General features: G+C 45.2%; 1 protein-coding gene across 1 annotated transcript in view; it reads left to right on the top strand.

Annotated features, from left to right (window-relative positions):
* Positions 1–24,275, top strand: part of CD200R1 (CD200 receptor 1) — a 48,100-nt gene that overhangs the window by 19,073 nt on the left and 4,752 nt on the right. The window contains exons 3-5 of the mRNA XM_081088156.1: positions 17,139–17,180; positions 22,083–22,400; positions 22,520–22,768. Coding sequence (XP_080944282.1) covers positions 17,139–17,180; positions 22,083–22,400; positions 22,520–22,768 — 609 coding nt within the window. The remainder of the gene's footprint in view (positions 1–17,138; positions 17,181–22,082; positions 22,401–22,519; positions 22,769–24,275) is intronic.

Here is a 24,275-nt window from a genome sequence, read left to right on the forward strand (position 1 = left end):
ACATCATTAAAATGTCCATACTACCCAAAGCAATCTATAGATTCAATGCAAGCCCTATTAAAATACCAATGGCATATTTCATAGACCTAGAACAAACACTCCAAAAATTTATATGGAACCAAAAAAGACCCTGAATAGCTGCAGCAATCTTGAGAAAGAATGAAGTTGTAGGAATCACAATATTAGATATCAAGTCATACTACAAAACCACTGTACTCAAACAGCCTGGTACTGGCATAAGACCAGACATATAGATCAATGGAACAGATCAGAGAACCCAGAAATTGACCCAACCTACTATGCTCAATTAAAATATTTGACAAAGGAGGCAAGATCATTCAGTTTTTAACACATAAGTTATTACTATAAGAAACTTAAAAAATAGGTCTTAGTAGATGTTAGTAATTTGTTTTTTGTACCTTCTATCCAGCCCTAAGATCTCCCAAACTTTTATTTGCTATTATAGTTAACTTTTTTCTTGTATTTTGAAATGTTACTTTTGTGATATGTTATATTAAGCATTTCATGGAAAAATGATTCCAATGATTTCAAAATACATCATTGGATTTAAATATCCTTTTAAATTATACTCAATTTTTCACTATCTAGAAAAATTACAGAATAAACTATATTTACAGTCAACTACAGAATAAAATAAATAAAATAACTACATAACCTATAAATCTTGGGGGTGGGGATAATGCATGAGTGTAGTGGGTTGAATGGTGGCCCCCAAAAGATATGTCCATCTGAAACTTGTGAATGTCCTTATATTTGTTAAAAGAATCTTTTGAAGAAGTAATTAGGTTAAGGCTCTTGAGATGTGATCATCCTGAATTACAGTGGGCCCTAAATTTAATGGTCAGTGTCCTTAGAAGAGAAGACATAGGTAAGAAGGTCATGTGAAGTGGAGGTAGACACTGAAATAATATCTCTACAAGCTGAGGAGCATGAAAGATTTTTCTCAGTGACCATAACCTGAAAGAAGCAAGGAAGGATTCCTTGATGTCAGATTTCTGGCTTCCAGAAATATGAGAGAATACATTTCTGTTATTTTAAGAGATCAAATTTGCATATATATATATATATATATATATATATATATATATATATATATATCTCCAATCTAATAAAAGATAAACATGGTAATTGGCATACGACCGCTACCTTTCCCATTGACTAATCAGGGCGATATGCAAATTAATTGCCAGCCAAGATGGCGGCCGGCAGCCAGGCAGCTTGAAACTAACATGAGGCTTGCTTGCTTCAGTGACGGAGGACTCCAACGTTCCCTGCCTGCCGTTGCAGGCCTCTGAGCTGGCAGTTTGAAACATAGTTACAAAAATAGAAGCTAAACAAAACCCCAGAAACCAGCTTTCAGCTAGCCAGGATCTCAGACCTGGAGTTGATACAGAGTTTCGATTGTAGAACCTAAACAAACCAGATACCTGCTTTCAAGAGAGGAGGCCTAAGAGCTAGAGCCTCAGAGCTAAAGATGGCTCAGAAAAAAAGAAAAAAGAAAAAAAGGAGCAGTTGGGAGCTTCAGTCCCAGCCTGAAAACAGCCCTCAGCCCCTCACCCAGACTGTCCAGGCACCCCAGTGGGGACCCCCACCCTGAAGGGTGTGTGACCAGCTGCAAACAGCCATCATCTCCTCACCCAGGGTGGCCAGGCACCCCAGTGGGGACCCCCACCCTGATCCTGGACACCCTTCAGGGCAAACCAGCCAGCCCCCACCCATGCACCAGGCCTCTATTCTATATAGTAAAAGGGTAATATGCCTCCCAGCACCGGGATCAGCAGAGCCACCAGGTCTCCCGGCACCAGGATCAGCATGACAGGGGGCAGCGCCCAAACCCCCTGATTGCCCTGTGGCTCTGTGTGTGACAGGGGGCGGGGCCACAACCTCTCTATCGGCCCTGCTCTGTTCCTGACAGGGGAAGGCACCCCAACCCCCTGATCGGCCCTGCTCTGTGCCTGATAGGGGGAGCTCCCTAAACTCCTGATTGACCTGCGGCTCTGTGTGTGACAGGGTGCAGAGCCCCTACCCCCCAACCCCACGGGCCCTGCTCTGTGTGTGACGGGGTAGCGCCATAACCTCCCCATTGGCCCTGTCCTGAGTGTGCAAGTGGCGGCGCCCCAACCCCCCGATCGGACCTGCTCTGTGAGTGATAGAGGGCGGTGCCCAAACCCCCTCACCCCACGGGCCCTGCTCTGTGTGTGACGGGTTAGAGCCATAACCTCCCCATCAGCCCTGCCATGAGTGTGACAGTGGAGGTGCCCCAACCCCCTGATCGGCCCTGCTCTGTGGGTGATAGAGGGTGGCGCCCCAACCACCTGATCCGCCCTGCTCTGTGTGTGACAGGGGGGAGCTCCCCAACCCCCTGATGGGCCCTGCTCTGTGCGTGACAGGGGGTGGCTCCGCAACCTCCCCATCAACCCTGCCTTGAGTGTGACAGGGGGCGGTGCCCCAACCCCCCAATCGGCCCTACCTTGATCATGACTGAGGGTGGCATTGCAACCTCCCAATCCGCCCTGCTCTGTGCATGACAGGGGGCAGCGCCCCAATTCCCCAATCGGCCCTGCTCTGAGCCCGACCAGGGGTTGCACCTAGGGATTAGGCCTGACCTCTGCCACCCGGGAGCAGGCCTAAGCCAGCAGGTTGTTATCTCTCGAGGGTTCCCAGACTGCGAGAGGGCACAGGCCGGGCTGAGGGATCCCCCCCTCCCCCCCGATTGAACAAATTTTTGTGCACAGGGCCTCTAGTATATATATATATATATATATATATATATATATATATATATATATATATATACACACACACACACACACATATATTTCCTATCTAATAAAAGAGAAACATGGTAATTAGTGTCACTCCGCTACTCTCCCATTGGCTAATCATGATGATATGCAAATTAACTGCCAGCCAAGATGGCAGTTAACCGCCAACAAAGATGGCGGCTAATTTGCATACTGCGGGAAGGATGGGACAGTGCCATTCTGCCTGCCCCGCCACCATCCGGGCCTGCTATCTGTGACCTGGATGGCGGTTGACCCCTGTGCGACCCAACCCAGTGCTGGCGGGCATGACCCTGGTGGTCCGCCAGCTGTCACGCCCCCAACTGGCCCTCCCACCGGGAGATCCGGGATGTCGTGTCGACTGCTGCCTCTCAGCCATCAGTCAGGCCCCCAACCAACCCTTCCACCGGGAGATCCGAGGTGGCAGTCACAGCAGTCACCCCGCCAGCCCGGATGTCCCGCAGCAGTAGCCTCGCTAGCCTGGATCTCCCGGGGGAGATCCGGCATTGGCGGGGCGACTGCTGCCCGTCAGCAATCAGTCATGCCCCCAACTGGCCCTCCCGCCAGGAGATCCGGGCTGGCGGGGCGACTGCGACCACTAGCAGTCTCCCCGACAGCCCGGATCTCCCACAACAGTGGCCCCACCAGACCGGATCTCTCTCAGCAGTCACCCCGCCAGCCCGGATCTCCCGCAGGAGATCCGGCACTGGTGGGGTGACTGCTGCCTGTCAGCCATCAGTCACGCCCCCAACACGCCCTTCCGCCGGGAGATCCAGGCTGGTGGGTCGACTGCGACCTCCAGCAGTCTCCCTGCCAGCCTGGATCTCCCGCAACAGTCGCCCCTCCAGCCTGGATCTCCCGCAGGAGATCCCGCATTGGCGGGATGGCGGGATGACTTCTGCCCGTCAGCCATCAGTCACACCCCCAACCGGCCCTTCCCCCGGGAGATCCGGGCTGGTGGGGCGACTGCTGCCTGTCAGCCATCAGTCACACCTCCCGACGGGAGATCCGGCCTGGCGGGTCTACTGCAACCGCCAGCAGTCTCCCCGCCAGCCCGGATCTCCCGCAGCAGTCGCCCCGCCAGACCAGATCTCTCACAGCAGTCGCCCCTCCAGCCCGGATCTCCCGCAGGAGATCCGGTCCTGCTGGGGCGACCACTGCCTGTCAGTCACCAGTAACGCCCCTAACCAGCCCTTAATGTGGTATACAGGGAGATATTAGAATAAGTTTAATCACTTTATCAGTCATTATTTGCATCAGTGTTGTTTTTACATCATGAGTTTTTTGTGTTATCATTTTATTATTGTTTATTTATTAATAAAATTATGTATTATTTTCATATACATTGTACTCATTTCCTTTTATCTCTCACACTTTTATTATAGAGTAAGGGCAAATAGCAACATTAAAATATTTCCTCTAATTAATTCCCTTTCAATGTGCACGAATTTCGTGCACCGGGCCACTAGTGTATATATATATATATATATATATATATATACACACACACACACACACACACACACACACATACTAGAGGCCTGGTGCATGAAATTCGTGCACCGGGGGGTGGGGCTCTCTCAGCCCAGCCTGCCCCTCTCACAGTCCGGGAGCCCTCAGTGGATGTCCTACTGATGGCCACAGTCTGGCAGCAGAGGCTCGGAGCAGGCGTCCCGTGTGTGTGTGTGTGTGTGTGTGTGTGTGTGTGTGTCTGCTGGGGCCTGCCCCCAGACGCACCACGTAGGCTCACAGCAGTTGCCGTGTGTGTGTGTGTGTGTGTGTGTGTGTGTGTGTGTGTCCCCACTGGGGGTCTTTCCCCAGCCACATTGGAGGCTCAGAGCAGGCACTGTGTGTGTGTGCGTGTGTGTGTGTGTGTGTGTGTGTGTGTGTGTCTGCTGGGGGCCTGCCCCCAGCCACACCATGGAGGCTTGGAGCAGGAGACCCTCTGTGTTGATCTCTCAGGCTCCTGGCCTCCACTGCATGTTATACTCTCCCTTGAGCTATGGCCAGGATGGGGGTGCTGCTTGCAAGCCGGGCTTTCCTGCTCCCGGTCGCCATGATCGCCATGGCGACCGGGGAGCAGGCCCAGCTGGGGGCTGCCCACAGTCTGGGCTTTCCCACTCCCAGGTCTCCATGGCAACTGGGAGCAGGCCTAGCTTGGAGCTGCCCGCAGGCGGGGCTTGCTCTCCTGCTCCCAGATCCCCATGGGGACCGGGGAGCAGGCCCAGCTGGGGGCTGCCCATAGGCCGGGCTTTCCTGCTCCCGTATCAGGCCCAGCTTGGGGTTGCCCGCAGGCCAGACTTGCTTTCCTGCTCCCAGATCACCATGGTGACTGGGGAGCAGGGAAAGTTTGGGGCTGCCCACAGGCCAGGCTTGCTTTCCTGCTCCTGGATCCTCATGGCAACCGGGGAGAAGGTGCAGCTGGGGGCTACCCACAGGCCGGGCTTGGTTTCCTGCTCCTGGATCACCATGGCAACTGGGGAGCAGGCAAAGTTTGGGGTTGCCCGCAGGCTGGGCTTGCTTTCCTGCTCCCCGATCAGGCGCAGCTTGGGGCTGCCTACAGGCCGCACTTTTCTACTTACCGATGGCCGGATCACCACATCAACCCAGGGCCCAGCGGCACTTTCCTGCTCTCCAATAGTCATAGGGTCCCAGCTGGGGGTGGGGCTTAGCAGTGTGGGGCTTAGGCAGCACAAGGGTCCAGGCTGGGGGCTCAGGTGGCATACAGGGGTCCCGGCTGGGGGCAGGGCTTATGCCCCGCTGCCCAGGGCTGCACATGGGGCCCGGATGGCAGCTCGCGCTGTCCCGCCCTGCCTATAGTATAGGATAGAGGCCTGGTGCACGGGTGGGGGCTGGCTGGTTTGCCCTGAAGGGTGTCCTGGATCAGGGTGGGGGTCCCCACTGGGGTGCCTGGCCAGCCTGGGTGATGGGCTGATGGCTGTTTGCAGCTGGTCACACCCCGTTCAGGGTCGGGGTCCCCACTGGGGTGCCTGGCCAGTCTGGGTGAGGGCCTGAGAGCCGTTTTCAGGCTGGAGGGCAACTTAAGTTCTCAGCCTCTCCTTTTTTTATTTTATTTTTTATTCTGGGATTTATTTACCTTCTATAGCTGTCACTGGAGCTGAGAGCCGGCTCCAGCTCTGAGGGCTGAAAGCAGATTTCTGGGTCTGTTTGGCTTCTATAATTGAAACTCTGTTGCCATCACTGCAGCTCTAAGCTCTGAGGCCGAAGCTGGCTGAAAGTAGGTCTCTGGAGCATGTTTAGCTTCTATAATTGCAACATAGTTGCTTAGAGTGCAGCTCAGAGGCTGGCAGCCGCAGGCGAGAACATTGGCTTCCTCCATCACTGGAGCAAGCAAGCCTCCTATTCGCTTCAGCTGCGTGGCTGCTGGACGCCATCTTGGTTGGCAGTTAATTTGCATATCCTGCTGATTAGCCAATGGGAAGGGTGTCGGGGTTATGGTCAATTGCATGTTACTCTTTTATTAGATAGGATATATATATATATATATATATCTTAAGGCAGCAAAATAAATGAATATTAGGAGTAATTAAGTTACTTTTCTACTATAAGTATGTTTTATTATTATTTTTAAAAATTTACCTTTATTATTGAAAGTATTACAGGTGTCACCTTTACTTTTTTTCCCCATCGACCCTTTCCATCCTGTACTCACCCCTCCCAGGCCTTCACCACACTATTGTCTGTGACCATGGGCTATGTATATCCTATATAATAAAGAGGTAATATGAAAATTAACCCTCATGCACTCACAAGATGGCTGCCTATGACCAGGCCAGCAGGGGGGTTAGTGAGGGACGACCAAACGACTGAACAAGAAGGCTGCATAGGGCAACCAGGCCTGCAGGGAGGTTAGTGAGGGACGACCAAATGACTGAGCAGAAGGCTGTGTGGAGTGACCAGGCCAGTGGGGGGGGGGCATGAGGGGAAACCAGGCTGGCTGGGGGGCCATTAGGGGTGACCAGGCCAGTAGGGGGAGCAGTTAGGGGCAACCAGGCCAGCAGGGGGGCAGTTGGGGGCAACCAGGCTAGCAGGGGGGCAGTTGGGGGCAACCAAGCTAGCAGGGGGGGAGGTAGGGGAGACCAGATCTGCAGAGGGGTGCAGTTCGGGGGGACCAGGCTGGCAGGGAGCCAGTTGAGGGCAATTAGGCTGGTGGGGGGGCAGTGAGGAGTGACTGGGCTGGCGGGGCGGGGGGGAAGTTGGGGGCAATCAGGCCAGCAGGGGAGGCAGTTAGGGGTGACCAGACTGGCACCCAGAGGGAGTTAGGCGCGACCAGGCAGGTAGGCAGGTGAGCAATTAGGAGCCAGGGGTCCAGGATTGTGAGAGGGATGTCTGACTGCCGGTTTAGGCCCGATCCCGAGGATGCACGAATTTTGTGCAATGGGCCTCTAGTATGCATATAAGTTCCCTGGTTAATCTCCCCCCCACAACCCTCTATAAATATGTTTTAAAAAATACAATTCACATTTGTTTTAGTCTATATATAGGTACATGGTGAAAGAGTTCATTAGACTTCTGATATTAATAATATAAATTATAATATTTCTAAATTTAAAAGAAAATATAGTTTCATATGAAGAAATGAAAGAAACAATACAGGAGCACTGATCAGAAACTTTGAATGTTTGTTGTACTCTTTGGTACTGTATTCAAAGCTTCAAACAAGACTGAACAAGAAGAACACTTTCTATTTTCAATGAAATCATGAAACTTGATATGAAATTGGTATCTATAGCCACTAGATGCCAACTGAGACAACAAAAATAAAGGACTCATATATTAACAACTAATTAAGTTTAAAAAGCATATCCACTATTATAAAAATGATCAGAGGAATATTTGTGAAAATAAGCATGATTTTTTTTTTTCTCTTCTAAAAACAATCATTTTTGAACACTTAAGAGTAGATTTTAACTTGTGAATTTTATCTCTGTTATGAGAAGTTGCAAGGATAATTTATTGATTTTCCTTCTTAGGGTATTCTTTGGAAGATGGTGGATTTTGCTTGATTGTCAGAGGATTTGGTATCTGGGTTGAGAGGCAGATTTCTCCATGGGACTCCATTCACTGGAAAACCTTTATTAAGTAGAAGGTCTCACCAACATTCCAGCCCCCTGGGAGATCATTGAAACTCAAAATGTTTGCAGACTTAATTCAAGTCAATCATGAAGACACCACTTAATGCAAGACCAGGCTCTTGTAACAGACTCCTATTAGTTTCCGGACACATATTAGGCACATCTGCTAAGAACTAATGTGCCCAAATTTCCAACATTCCAAGACAAGTTTGCTAAAATGAGAATCCATTGAAGTGCCAACAACCTAACAGTTTAGAGCAACGGTTCTCAACCTGTGGGTCGCAACCCCTTTGGGGATCGAACGACCCTTTCACAGGAGTCGCCTAAGACCATCAGAAAGCACATATATAATTATATATTGTTTTTGTGATTAATCACTATGCTTTAATTATGTTCAATTTACAACAATGAAAATACATCCTGCATATCAGATATTTACATTATGATTCATAACAGTAGCAAAATTACAGTTATGAAGTAGCAACGAAAATAATTTTATGGTTGGGAGTCACCACAACATGAGGAACTGTATTAAAGGGTCACGGCATTAGGAAGGTTGAGAACCACTGGTTTAGAGCATGAAGGATATTTGCTTTGTCACTAAAATAACAATTTCTATGGGGCATATGAAGTAAAATCCAAAGGATAGAAGAAAAACATTTAAATATCCCTTTTAAGGCATTAATTAAGGCAGAGTTTTTGAATGTTCTATTGATAAGAGCCTATGCCTTTAAAATAGACAGAAGTTCCCAGGGCTGTAGAGTCCAAATGCCACAAGAGAAAACCCTCATCTACTACAGTAACCTTTGTCTATCAGGGCTGCCATCTCTTGCTTGCCAGACAGCTACCTTAGCTGGGCATGGAGCAGGGCACATTGTAGTTTTCTCTTCATGGGAACCCTACTAGGTGCTCTCCATCCTGGGCACACTTCACGTAGGGTACGGGAAGGATGGCAGGAAGGGAGGGGGGAAGTTGCTAGTTATGGCAAAAACAGAATGGGAAATTTATTTAATTTGACGAAGAATTTGTTAGTAGAGATTTACAGTGGTGCCTTGACTTACAAGTTTAATTCGTTCCGTGACGGAGTTCGTAACTCAAATTACTCGTATGTCAAATCAATGTTCACTATTACAATGAATTGAAATGCCATTATTCCATTCTGGACACCCAAAAAACATGCAATTGTTTTGTTAAATGTTTTTAAATAAGAAAAATATATTTAAAAATAACGAATATTGTATAAAAACACAATACTGAACAATAGAATGTAGTGCAATAAACTTGTTTTATTAAGTTTAATGTACAGCATTTACCTTGGAGATCAAACGACTTAAAGATGCTGATGGAGTTGGAGGAGAAAGGCTGAACTGAATAGCTGAATAACTGAATCTTACGTGCTGATTTTTGCCCTTTTCACCACGCTTTCATCACTTTCATCTACAGGAGTTTCGATAAAAACCTGTCCAATGATATCTGTTTCATCCTCCCTTTCAGAATATTTCTGACATGAGTTAGGCAAGTGTCATTAAATAGCTCCATCGCATGCCCAGTTGCATTTTTTTCTGGGTGTTTCTTTTGAATAAAGTCTGAAAGTTTCTCGCACATTCCCAACATTTCCTTTATCTCACCATGTCTGACAACGGAGTGAATGCTGGTCCTCTTTTTAAAATTTTTGAACCAGCCCCGACTGGCTTTAAACGGCTCGCCCGATGCCTCATCCATTAAAGTTCCTGGGGTCTGCTGCAGCAAATCAGCGTAAATAGCTCGTGACTTCTCGCAGATTATAGCCTTCGTCACCATATCTCCTGCGAGCTGCTTCTCCGTTAACCACACCATTAGCAGCTTCTCCATATTTTCATGGATAGATGTCTGCTGTTTAGAAATTATTTTAACGCCCTTGGCTGGAGTTGTAGCCTGTATCGACTCCTGCTTCAGTATGGTGCAGATCGTAGAAGTGCTACACTTGTACTGCTTCGCCAAGTCGATTACATGCACACTTTGGTCATGTTTTTCGATAATTTCTTTCTTTAATTCAACGCACATCATCTGCTTCTTCTTCTCAGCACTGTCCTTCGAACTTACTTTCTTCAGATCCATGGTTGAAAAAACGAAGTTTTGCAAAATAACTGCAAGCACAAATGCGAGCACAACACTGATGCTTCAACTAAGAGCTAACCACTTAAAGTGAATGAATGAGACACGTGATGCTGGGATGTTGTTGTGGCATTCACTGTGACGTTCGCTGCGCCAACTAGCGGTGGTGTTTCTGAAGCTGGCTCGTAACCTGAATTTTAGCAAAAAGTCGGCCGAGAGACCACTCGTATCTCGAAAAACTCATTAGTTGGGACACTCGTAAGTCAAGGCACCACTGTAGTTTATTTTTAAAAGGCAAAGTAAGCAGAAGAAAATAGAATGTTCAATAGGTGTTTATTGTTTTAAATTGTGGTAAATGCAAGAAATTAGAACAAACAAAACACCATACTTTAAATCAAGAGTCAGCAAACTATGTCCCATAGGCAAAATCCAGCCAGCCACAAAGTGTGGTGAAAAGGGGGACACTTGCAATTATGTCAACATTAAAGATTTTTAATTAAAAAAATAAGAATTTAGCTCATCTAGTATCATTCAGTGTTTGAGTATTGACACAAAACCAGGAAGTCACTGGTTCAATTCCTGGTCAGGGCACATGCCTGAGTTGCAGGCTGGATGCCCAGTAAGGGGCATGCAGGAGGCAGCTGATCAATGTTTCTCTCTCATTAATGTTTCTATCTCTCTATCCCTCTCTCTTCCTCTCTCGCTCTCTAAAAAAAATTAATAAAAACATCCTATCTAATAAAAGAGAAACATGGTAATTGGCGTACAGCCGCTACCCTTCCCATTAGCTAATCAGCAAGATATGCAAATTAACTGCCAGCCAAGATGGCGGCCGGCAGCCAGGCAGCTTGAAACTAACATGAGGCTTGCTTGCTTCGGTGACGGAGGGCTCCAACGTTCCCCACCTGCCGCTGCAGGCCTCTGAGCTGGCAGTTTGAAACATAGTTACAAAAATAGAAGCTAAACAAAACCCCAGAAACCAGCTTTCAGCTAGCCGGGATCTCAGACCTGGAGCTGATACAGAGTTTCGATTGTAGAACCTAAACAAACCAGATACCTGCTTTCAGGAGTGGAGGCCTAAGAGCTGGAGCCTCAGAGCTAAAGCTGGCTCAGAATAAAAAAAGAAAAAAAGAAAAAAAGGAGCAGTTGGGAGCTTCAGTCCCAGCCTGAAAACAGCCCTCAGCCCCTCACCCAGACTGGCCAGGCACCCCAGTGGGGACCCCCACCCTGATCCCGGACACCCTTCAGAGCAAACCAGCCATTCTCCACCCATGCACCAGGCCTCTATTCTATATAGTAAAAGGGTAATATGCCTCCCAGCACCGGGATCAGCGGAGACACGAGGTCTCCTGGCAACGGGATCAACATGACAGGGGGCCCAAACCCCCTGATTGCCCTGTGGCTCTGTGTGACAAGAGGCAGGGCCACAACCTCCCTATCAGACCTGCTCTGTTCCTGACAGGGGAAGGCGCCCCAACCCCCTGATCGGCCCTGCTCTGTGCCTGATAGGAGGGAGCTCCCCAACCTCCTGATCGCCCTGCGGCTCTGTGTGTCACAGGGTGCGATGCCCCAACCCACCACCCCATGGGCCCTGCTCTGTGTGTGACTGGGTAGAGCCATAACCTCCCCATCGGCCCTGCCCTGAGTGTGACAGTGGCGGCGCCCCAACCTCCTAATCCGCCCTGCTCTGTGTGTGATAGGGGGCAGTGCGCCAACTCCCCTATCGGCCCTACTCTGTGAGTGACAGGGGGGAGCTCCTCAACCCCCTGATGGGCCCTGCTCTGTGCATGACAGGGAGGAGCTCCCCAACCCCCTGATGGGCCCTCCTCTGTGCGTGACAGGGGGTAGCGCCACAACCTCCCCATTGACTCTTCCTTGAGTGTGACAGGGAGCGGTGCCCCAACCCCCCAATCGGCCCTACCCTGAGTGTGACTGAGGGTGGCATCGCAACCTCCCAATCTGCCCTGCTCTGTGCATGACAGGAGGCGGCGCCCCAACTCCCCAATAGGCCCTGCTATGAGCCCGACCAGGGGCTGCACCTAGGGATTAGGCTTGCCCTCTGCCACCCAGGAGCAGGCCTAAACCAGGAGGTCGTTATCTCCCGAGGTGTTCCAGACTGCGAGAGGGCCCAGGCTGGGCTGAGGGACCTCCCCCTGGCCCCCAAGTGCACAAATTTTTGTGCACCGGGCCTCTAGTATATATATAAAAGAAATTTATCACCAACAAAACAATGTAAATGAAACTTTATGTAACAAGGCCACACCTATTTGCTTAAGTATTATATGTGGCTGCTTTCTTGAGGCAACAGTAGAGATGAATACTTACAACAGAGAACATAAGGACTGCAAAGACTCAAATGCTTACTTTATGGCCCTCTATGGAAATGTGGCAGATCCTGATTTTTCTCTTCCAGGACTCTTACCCCACCTTACTTATACCCCTTATTCCTAATAAAACTTTAAAATTTCCTCTTGATGCTTCCAAATGGCAACTCCAATTATACCATCATCAAAAGTACCCACATCCTAATTTTCTTCCGTTACAAACACACAGTCTCGGTTGGTGGTGAATTCAAAAATGGAAGATCCCAGAACCCTTGCAAGCTGGGTGTGGTGGGATGGGAGAGGTCTGGGAGGCTAAGCTATATTGTGTGCTATGGATTTTAGAGCTTTAGCATCTAGACTATCTAAGTCATAGCTTGATCTGGGTAAGCCCTCTGAGGTCAGCTCTGACCTCTTATCTGTTTCTGGAACAGATTCTTGAGTCTAATATAAACTAAATATAATAGAATCTCAATAATAGCCTGCCGTCATCCCAAGCCAATTACAGTTGCCTAGAAAAAGCCAAATTATTTCAGAGGCCTGTTGCTGCTCATTTCTAAGCTCTTTACTGAATTTCTTTGTTTATTTTAAAATGTGGTAGAACTGGGTACAAAATTAGAATGGGGAGCCAGAGTATATTTTTATAAGCAAAGGACTGGCAAATGCTTATTGAGTGGTTAAACTCACAGGAAGAACTTTTTTTTTTTAGGCTCTTAAATAATAAGACATACTTAAAAAAAATCTTTGCTACAAAACACAAGTTTTTCAGAATCAAATTTGAACTAGATTAGGACTACTTTGATTGTTGGATATTGTAAAACACAAAGGAAAATATGCATAGGGATCTTGGAACTATGGAATTAGAAATTTTATCTGGGGAGTTTTACCAAACATTCAAGGAAGAACTAAAACCTATCCTCCTCAGACTCATACAAAAAGTCCAAGAGGAAGGAACACTTCCAAGCTCATTCTATGAAGCCAGCATCACCCTAATACCAAAACCAGGTAAAGACAACACAATGAAAGAGAATTACAGGCCAATATCCCTCATGAACATAGATGCCAAAATCCTCAACAAAATCTTAGCAAATCGGATCCAGCAGTACATCAGAAAGATCATACACCACGACCAAGTAGGATTTATCCCAGGGATGCAAGGATGGTATAATATCTGCAAATCAATAAATGTGATACATCACATAAACAAATTGAAAAAAAAAAACCACATAGTCTTATCAATTGATGCAGAAAAAGCGTTTGACAAAATTCAACACCCATTTTTGATAAAAACTCTCAGCAAGGTGGGAATTGAAGGATCATACCTCAACATAATAAAAGCCATATATGACAAACCCACAGCCAACATCATACTCAAGGGACAAAAACTAACACCATTTCCCCTAAGAACAGGAACAAGACAGGGATGCCCACTCTCACCACTCCTGTTCGACATAGTACTGGAAGTATTAGCCATTGCAATTAGACAAGAAGAAGAAATAAAAGGCATCCAAATTGGAAAAGAAGAAGTAAAACTGTCCTTATTTGCAGATGACATGATATTATACTTAAAAAACCCTAAAGACTCCATCAATAAACTATTAGACTTAATAAAAGAATTTGGCAATGTAGCAGGATACAAAATTAATGCCAAGAAATCTATGGCATTTCTATACACCAATAGTGAATGTGCAGAAAGAGAGACTAAAAAAGCAATCCCATTTACCATCGCACCAAAAAAATGAAGCTACCTAGGAATAAACTTAACTAAAGAGGTAAAAGACCTCTTCTCAGAAAACTACAGGACGTTGAAAAAAGAGATAGAGGAAGACATAAAGAGATGGAAGAACATACCATGTTCTTGGATTGGTAGAATCAACATCATTAAAATGTCCATACTGCCCAAAGCAATCTATAAATTCAACGCACTTCCCATTAAAATACCAATGGCATATTTCACAGACCTAGAACATACTCTCCAAAAATTCATCTGGAATAAAAAATGACCCTGAATAGCTGCAGCGATCCTGAGAAAGAACAAAGTAGGTGGGATCTCAATACCAGATATCAAGCTGTATTACAAAGCCACTGTTCTCAAAACTGCCTGGTACTGGCACAAGAACAGACATATAGATCAATGGAATAGAATAGAGAGCCCAGAAATCAGCCCCAACCAATACGCTCAATTAATATTTGACAAAGGAAGCAAGAACATACAATGGAGTCAAGATAGTCTCTTCAATAAATGGTGTTGGGAAAATTGGACAGATACATGCAAGAAAATGAAACTGGACCACCAACTTACACCATACACAAAAATAAACTCAAAATGGATAAAGGACTTAAATATACGACGGGAAACCATACAAATACTAGAAGAATCCAAAGGCAACAAAATCTCAGACATATGCCGAAGCAATTTCTTCACCGATACAGCTCCTAGGGCATTGGAAATTAAAGAGAAAATAAACAAATGGGACTACATCAAAATAAAAAGCTTCTGCACAGCAAAAGAAACCATCAACAAAACAACAAGAAAACCCACTATGTGGGAAAACATATTTGCCAATGTCATATCTGATAAGGGCCTAATCTCCAAAATTTATAGGGAACTCATACAACTTAACAAAAGGAAGATAAACAATCCAATCAAAAAATGGGCAAAGGATCTAAATAGACACCTTTCAAAAGAGGACATTCAGAAAGCCAAGAGACATATGAAAACATGCTCAAAGTCACTAATCATCCTAGAGATGCAAATCAAAACAACAATGAGGTACCATCTCACACCTGTCAGACTGGCTATCATCAACAAATCAACAAACGACAAGTGCTGGAGAGGATGTGGAGAAAAAGGAACACTTGTGCACTGCTGGTGGGAATGCAGACTGGTGCAGCCACTATGGAAGACAGTATGGAGTTTCCTCAAAAAACTAAAAATGGAACTCCCATTTGCCCCTATGATCCCACTTCTAGGAATATATCTTAAGAAACCAGAAACACCACTCAGAAAGGATATATGCACCCCTATGTTCATAGCAGCACAATTCACCATAGCTAAGATCTGGAAACAGCCTACGTGCTGTAGATGAATGGATTAGAAAACTGTGGTACATCTACACAATGGAATACTATGCTGCTATAAAAAAGAAGGAACTCTTACCATTTGCAACAGCATGGATGGAACTGGAGAGCATTATGCTAAGTGAAATAAGCCAGTCAATGAAGGAAAAATACCACATGATGTCACTCATTTCAGGATAATAAAGACCATTATAAACTTATGAACAAAAATAGATACAGAGGCAGAGCTGCCTCGAACAGACTGTCAAACTACAGCAGGAAGGCCGGGGAGGGTGGGAGGGCAGGAGGGGGGTGGGTAAGAGTTCAACCAAAGGACTTGTATGCATGCATATAAGCATAACCAATGTACATAAGACACTGGGGGGTAGGGGAGGCCAGGGGATTGTCAAGGGCGGGGGGAAAAAAGGAGACATATGTAATACTTTTTGTAATACTTTAAGCAATAAAAATAAAATAAAATAAATAAATAAATTACAGTTTACAATAAAAAAAATTTTTATCTAGGTAAAGACTGTCATCTCTCTCTCTCTCTCCCTCTCTCTCTCTCTCTTTCCTACTTGCCCCTCCTCTGTTTCTATTTTCCTCTTGCCAAATTAGACATATTAGTCACGGTTTGTCAGAGAAACAGAACAACAGGATTGTATGTGTGTGTGCATGTGGAGGGAGAGAGAAAGATTTATTTTAAGGAATTGACTCATTTGATGATAGAAGCTTGGCAAGTCCAAAATCTGTAGGGTGGGCCAGAAGCCTAGAGGCCCAGGAAAGAGTTTCAGTTCAAGTCTGAAGGCAGTCTGCTGGCCAAACTCCCTTTCCCAGGTCAGTCTTTTTTTAAGTCCTTCAACTGGTTGGATGAAGCCTACCCACATTATGGAGACTAATTTGCTTTACTCAATGTTTACTGAGTAAAGTGTTAATCTCATCTAAAAGTGTCTTCACAGAAACATCTAGAATAATGTTTGACTCAATATCTGTGAACCATGGCCTAGCCAAGTTGACATTAAATTAACCATCAGAGTAGAAAAAATGGGGAATGAAGAATGAACCATTCTTCTTAGTTCTGGCCCAAAATTCTTGAGGAAGCACTCTAATTTGTTCAGGTAGGTGAGGTGCCCACCACTGGGCCAAACAATTTTAATCAGGAGTGGTGTTTGGAGAAAGGATTGCTCATTTGAGGTGCCCCTGACTGGCAAATCTATTGTGCTTGGGAAGGGGTGGAGGCAGGTTTACCTCATACAAAATAGTAGTCAAGTACAAAAGAAGGTGTTTCATAAGTGGAAAATCATTGATTAATAGCTTGTGAATGTAACTTTAAGATGCTAACATATTTTTTTTTCATTTGATGGAACAACTCATTTGTTTTGCAATGCTTTTTAAAAAAGATTATGTATTTATTTTTAAAATCCCCACCTGAGGATATGTTCCCATTGATTTTAGAGAGGAGGAGGAGGGAGGGAGAAACATCAACCAGTTGCTCCCTGTATGTGCCTGGATGGGGAAACTAACCCAGAATCTAGGTATGTGTCCTAAACAGGAGTCAAACCCACAACCTTTTGGTGTATGGGATGACACTCCAACCAACAGCCACCCAGCCAAGGCTGTTTTGCAAGGCTTTTAATGTAAGTTAGTTATAGTTAACTTATATTCTATCATGTTGCACATAAATTTTAGTGGAGAAACAATGGCTTCCTTCATTTAGGTACCTAAAATTTATTTCATTTACCTTTCTCTGAATATTTTTCTAGCTTCATCTGGAAACCTGAACTCTTCACAATCTCCTACAGAAGGTAATATATGTTTTTCTTGTGTGTGTGTTTGTATTTTTTCCCCTAGAGACCTGTTCTGAAGGGATGGAGTATTGAACTTTCTTATAAACATAGTTGATGGTCTGATCTGAGGGCCAGCCTTGTGCCTAGCTGAAGAATATGCTGATCTGAATGCTGTGGGGTGAAGGATCCTGAATGAACCTGCCCCTTCATCCCCAAAGCAGTTGAATTCCATTTGAAAATCATGGAGCTTGCTCTATCGGGCACTGTTCTAGGCTCTTCAGGGAACACAAAGATGAGCAAAATGAGTAAGACTGTGAGAGAGCCCCCAGGGAGCTCAGTTTTATGGGGCTCACAGAAATGGGCACAGCTGGTATATCAAGTGTTCCAGGAGTCTAGAGGAGGGAGCTGTTAGCACCAAGCTCAGAGAAGGCTTCACAGGGGATGTATCATGGGAACTGGGTCTTAAAGGAAGAGGATTATTATAATAAAAAATTAAAAATATTTATACATTCTGAAGAGAAAGACTAGAGTAAGGAGTATTATAATAGACAAAGAACATCCTGTTGGGCATGCCAGACCACAGGAACATGTGAGGATAGACACAGAAATGCAACTGTGCTTGGTGTTTTCTTTCTGAAGTGGGGGAGCAAAGTAGGGAGAGACTAGATTGGAAAGGTGAGTCATTTTGAAAAAGAGGGATTTCAAGCCACACAAAGACACATAAATGTTTTCTTCAGGCTGTGAGAAATGCCTGGAGGGTCCCAGGGTTGAGTGTATCACATCTGTGTTATAGAATGATGTACCTGGTTGCAATGTGAGGTATGAACTGAAGACAGGAGATTTTTGAGACAGAGATAGAGTTAGGAGGCTTTTGCAGTATCTGGATGAATGGTGTTGGGGACTTAAATTAGGGGATGGTAGCTGGGTGAGACTGGGAAATATTTATGGACAAAGTATTCAGAAAAGATGATATATGACTGCTGGTTCTGGAATAAAGACAAGAATCTACCCTCTCTCTCCTCAATGAGGTAGGAGGTGAAATCACCCTAGCTGATCACAGGAGTGAATGGAGAACAGTAGTGTCAGACAGGTGCCAAACCCACTGAGTGTGAGGGAGTGACTGGCTATTGTAAATTATCACTTCAGGCATTGAAAAGAAAAAGGAGGGAGGAGAAAGCATAAAATGATAGCAACATAAAATGATAGCAATTCCATTAGAACTATCATTATAAAGGAGGAGGCTGATTGATTGAAAATTATATAATGGAGGAAAGTGAAAGAACATAGAATATTCGCCATGCTTAGATTCCTTACCATTGGAGTTAATGCTTTGGATACTTGACCCTGTTAAAATTCACATGTTTATATGATTACCTAGTACTTTCTTTGAAAAAATAGAGTCATATCTTGAGGCTAAATATTAGGAAAAAACATTAAGCCTTATAGTGTTTATAAACTAAAGTTCAAACTTCCGAGAAATTAAGAGGGCCTTCAAACTTGCCTTCTCACCAGTCTCTTTTATTTTTAGTTTTATCTTCAGCATTTTTCCCTTGTGCACATGTAGCTTATTCACATCTAACTCTAGTGGTTCCCAACAAGCCAAGTGTTAGGTAAGAATCATTACACATTGTGGTGTTTCAGATAACCAGATTTGGAACTGAAAGAAACGTCTTCTTAAATTCCATATTTAACTGCCTCTCAGATCTGCTTTAAAGTCCCCCCTCTTCCTCATCTAGTTAAATGATCTTTATTTGGTTGTGAAATTCAAAGGCTTGAGTACTTCACAGAAAAGGCAGGTGACACCAACAGAGGAGAGAGATAAATGCAGAGTTTAGCACAAGCAAGCTTCATTCACATAAAAAATTTGCCCTGCCACACAGCTCATGTTAAAGTGATGAAATTTCAAACATTTCTGTTATAGGTGAGCTGTAACAGGTACACCAAGTCACCTCTCAGCAAACCCCTACCAGTCATGGACACATTATGTCAATTTATGGGAAAAATGTGAGTTCCTTGTTAGAAAATACTTGTAGGTTTCAGCACTTAATTTTTACTTTAAAAAATGAACAAAAGAGTCAATTTCTATATTTAATCCTCATAATTAGAGTGATTACATGGCAACAAAATCTGTGAAAAAAGCTTATAGTTGATCTCTTTGGGAGTGTGTGCAATTAGAAGGAAGGATGGAAGAAAGGAAAGAAGGAAGGAAAGAAGGAAGGCAAGAGGGAAGGAAGGAAGGAAAGAATGAAGGAAGGAAGGGAGGGAGGGAGGAAGGAAGGAAGGAAGGAAGGAAGGAAGGAAGGAAGGAAGGAAGGAAGGGTCTTTTGAATTTGCTGACTTTCTGATTCTGAAAAAAAAGCTTCAAATTTCTAACTTGCTCAACTTGAATGTCATCTTAGTTATTTTTTATAACACTTTTCATATTTATTTTTGGCTGAAGTGTCACCTTTGGGGATAGGCATTTATATTTAATATTACTGATTTATTCTCTCTCATCAAAACTTAGAAGGACACAAACACATCACTAATTATTCCATTTTCTACCCCAAGGAGCATGAGGTATAAAATAAATATGATAGTCTTTGACCAAATGATTCATTGTCTTTGTTTTTTAGTTGAGAATTACATTTTCTTGTTTTTTTATAGATATTGAAACTCCTAAATTAATTTCAAAATACTTAAAAATTTTCTCACACTACATGTAATACAAACTGTTTACCTAATAACATAATATAGGAGAAAATCAGTTAATCTTTTAATAAGGTTTAACATGTTATATACATCTTGTGAATGTTTAATCTTTAAGTATCATATTTTTAGAATAAGACCACCAGCAAAGTAATGTGCTAGTACAACTTTATGTAATACTAGAGGCCCAGTGCACAAAATTTGTGCACTGGGGGGGCAGTGTCCCTCAGCCCAGCCTGCACCCTCTCCAATCTGGGACATCCCTCTCACAATCCAGGACTGCTGGCTCCCAACCACTCACCTGCCTGCCTACCTGATTGCCCCTAACCACTTCTACCTGCCAGACTGATCACCCCTAACCACTCCCCTGCCAGCCTGATCGATGCCTAACTGTTCCCCTGCTGGCCTGATTGCCCCCAACCGCCCCCCCCTGCCGGCCCGATTGCCACCAATGGCCCTCCCCTGCAGGCCTGGTCACCCCCAATGGCCCTCCCCTGCCAGCCTGGATGCCCCCAACTGCCCTCCCCATGCAAGCCTGGTCCCCCACAATGGCCCTCCCTGCAGGCCTGGTCCCCCCAACTGCCCTCCCCTGCCAGCCATCTTGTGTGTTGGAGTGATGGTCAATTTGCATACTGGTCATGACTAATAAGCTTATCTGGGCTAATTAGCATATCCCTCTCTTATATAGGACTAGAGGCCCGGTGCACAAAAATTTGTGCACTGGCGGGGGCGGGGGAGTGTCCCTCAGCCCCACTTGTGCCCTCTCACAGTCTGGGACCCCTCGGGAGATAATGACCTGCTGGCTTAGGCCTGCTTCCGGGTGGCAGAGGGCAGGCCTAATCCCTAGGTGCAGCCCCTGGTTGGGCTCAGAGCAGGGCTGATTGGGGAGTTGGGGTGCCGCCCCCTGTCATGCACAGAGCAGGGCGGATCAGGAGGTTGCAATGCCACCCTCAGTCACGCTCAGGGTAGGGCCAATTGGGAGGTTGCGGCACCACCCCCTGTCACACACAGAGCAGGGCCCATCAGGAGGGTTGGGGCTTCGTACCCTGCCATGCACAAAGCAAGGCCGATTAGTGGGTTGGGGAGCTCCCCCCTGTCACGCACAGAGCAGGGCTGATCAGGGGGTTGGGGCACTGCCGCTGTCACACTCAGGGCAGGGCCGATGGGGAGGTTGCGGCTCCACCTTGTCACATGCAGAGCAGGGCCAATCAGGGGGTTGGGGAGCTCCCCCCTATCAGGCACAGAGCAGGGCCGATCAGGGGGTTGGGGTGCCTTCCCCTGTCATGAACAGAGCAGGGCGGATAGGGAGGTTGTGGCCCCTCCCCCTGTCACACACAGAGCCACAGGGCGATCAGGGGTTTTGGGCGCTGCCCCCTGTCACGCTGCTCCAGGGGCCAGGAGGCCTCCCGGCTCCGCTGATCCCGGAGCTGGGAGGCATATTACCCTTTTGCTATATAGGATAGAGGCCTGGTGCACGGGTGGGGGCCAGCTGGTTTGCCCTGAAAGATGTCCCGGGTCAGGGTGGGGGTCCCGCTTGGGTGCCTGACCAGCCTGGATGAGGGGATGATGGCTGTTTGCAGCTGGTCACACACCCTTCAGGGTGGGGGTCCCCACTGGGGTGCCTGGCCAGTCTGGGTGAGGGGCTGAGGGCCGTTTTCAGGCTGGCGGGTGACTGAAGCTCCCAACCTCTCCTATTTTCTTTTTTTTTTTTTTATCCTGGGATTTATTTACCTTCTATGGCTGTCACTGGAACTGAGAGCTGGCTTTAGCTCTGAGGCTCAGCTCCAGCTCTGAGACCTCGGCTGCTGAAAGCAGGTATCTGCGTTTGTTTGGGTTCTATAATTGTAACACTGTTTCAGCTCCAGCTCCAAGGCCGGCTGGCTGAAAGCATGTTTCTGGGGATTGTTTAGCTTCTATATTTGCAAAATTGTTTCTTATACTGCAGTTCAGAGCCCAGCAGCGGCAGGCGGGGGACCTTGGCTTCCTCCATCACTGGAGCAAGCAAGCCTCCTGTTCGCTTCAGCTGCCTAGCTGCCTGCCGCCATCTTGGTTGGCAGTTAATTTGCATATCTCCCTGATTAGCCAATGGGAAGGGGAGCGAAGTTACGGTTAATTACTGTGTTTCTCTATTATTAGATAGGATGTTGTGGAAAATATAACATGTGAATTTCTTACCAAGTTTTTCTTTTTTATTCTGCATGTGTGTGTGTGTGTGTGTGTGTGTATGTCCAGTTAATATTTCCCTGACTGTACTGGTGGATACAAAGACTGTGCTCTCTTGCCCTTCTATCCTGTTGACAAATGTGGTCATAACAACATGGGAAATATTCCTCAGAGACAAGCCTCCCTGCATCAGAGCTTACAGGAGAGACACAAATGAGACCACAGAAACAAACTGCACTGACAAGAGAATGACCTGGCCCGACAGACCTCACCAGATTCCTGCCCTTCAGATTGACCCAGTGGCCATCACTCATGAAGGGGATTACAGGTGTATAGTGGTAACACCTGATGGGAATTTCCAACATGGATATCAACTCCGAGTGTTAGGTAGGAACATTATACATTGTGGTGTTTCAGAAAACCAGATTTTGGACTTAAAGGAACATCTCTCTAAATACCATGTCTAATGTGTTAGGACTAAAACATTTTCTTCTTCATCCCTACAGTAGCCCCTGAAGTGACTCTGTTTCAAAGCGAGAATAGAAGTGTGGTGTGCAAGGCAGTTGCAGGGAGGCCAGCTGCTCGGATCTCCTGGACGCCAGCGGGAGATTGTGTCTCTGCTTATGAATATTGGGGCAATGACACAGTGACTGTCCAGAGCACGTGCCACTGGGCAGATGGCAATGTGTGTATTGTGTCCTGCTCTGTCTTCCATGAGACTGGCAACTGGAGTCGGTCCATAGAGCTGAATCCAGGTAATTCTAGTTTTGTGTTTGATTTTCCGTTCTTTCAGAGGAGTTGTGGTAAGAAGGAAAAGGAGTTTGTAGAGAATTCCTCTCAAGGATGTTCTCTCCACCTTCTGTGTTATCTCCTCTTATACCAAGTAAGCGGGATATCTAGAAGAATAATACAGAAATTTGTTGTAAGAAGCCATATTTTAAAAGAATGAGGTATATTCTTTAATAATTAAAAGAAAAAAGAATTTAATGTTCACTTCTATCTAGTAATAAATTGGTTTGAGTAGTGTACTTTTAAATGAATATCTATGGTTATAGTAGAGGGGTAAATTATAATCTTAAACAAAAGCTTATACTTTTACTAGAATGATAAAGTCATCCATAACTTTTCTTCACAAAATTTTAGTGTGGTAGAATTTTCTTCTCTAGGCTCTTTCTAAAATTTCTTAATTATATTCTTGCAACAACTATGTATATGTGCTGCCGAAGCGAGCACATATTATTGCAACATCTATGACTCTCCACCTTTACCTCTCTATTCTCACTCAATTATGTAGAAGCAAATACATTCAAATCTTTAGGTGTTTTGTTTTTGTGGTAATTAACTTCATTTTTCTAAATAATGTGCCCCTACTGATACTTCTTAAAATATCAGGTTTAGACATTATGTGACCACTTTCTTTTATGAGGATTTCACTTTACCTTCCTTCCTCGTCTTTTATAACATTAATATATTGCAATTTTGGTTAAATAGCCATAGTTTACATTATTTTGAATATATAACTTTGTTAAGTGCTAAGTCAAGGAATAAGCTCATACTTTATTTTTTTGATTTATTAGGTAGTCCACCAGTCCCATTTTTTCTTGAGACATCCCTTCTTGAGGCTTTACATGCTCTTGTTCTAATTGGGCCTGATTGGCTGCTAGACCTGCTGCACAGCTATTCTCCTGGACGTTCTCTTTCCCTGGATCCTCAACTGGATCCCTGTCTATTTAACCTGAGTTCCTTCTCCCTTCCAGACATTTGCTAGTTTTAATCTCTTTCTTTCACACGTGAGGCATTCCTTAACTCTTTGGTAATCCTTCACTGTCCATTCATTTCAAAGCGTGCATTCAAAAGTGAGCTGATTGGAAGCTCTGCTCTCTGTGGCTGAGCTTGTCAAATAGTTCATTTCCATAGGGTGGAAGGCGGTAAATTAATTTGTTTTTAAAAGAATTAGGGATTCCTTAGTTATCTTTTCTCTGAGGATGTTCAGCTTCTGCAGAAAATAACTCCAGTCTCTTGTTTTAGAGCAGTGGTTCTCAACCTTCCTAATGCCACGACCATTTAATACAGTTCCTCATGTTGTGGTGACTCCCAACCATAAAATTATTTTCGTTGCTACTTGATAACTATAATTTTGCTACTGTTATGAATTGCAATGTAAATATCTGATATGCAGGATATATTTTCATTGTTACAAATTGAACATAATTAAAGCATAGTGATTAATCACAAAAACAATATGTGTTTTCTGATGGCCTT

The sequence above is a fragment of the Myotis nattereri genome (genome assembly GCF_964212035.1).
Source record: "Myotis nattereri genome assembly, chromosome: 3".
In the NCBI taxonomy this organism is placed as follows: Eukaryota; Metazoa; Chordata; class Mammalia; order Chiroptera; family Vespertilionidae; genus Myotis; species Myotis nattereri.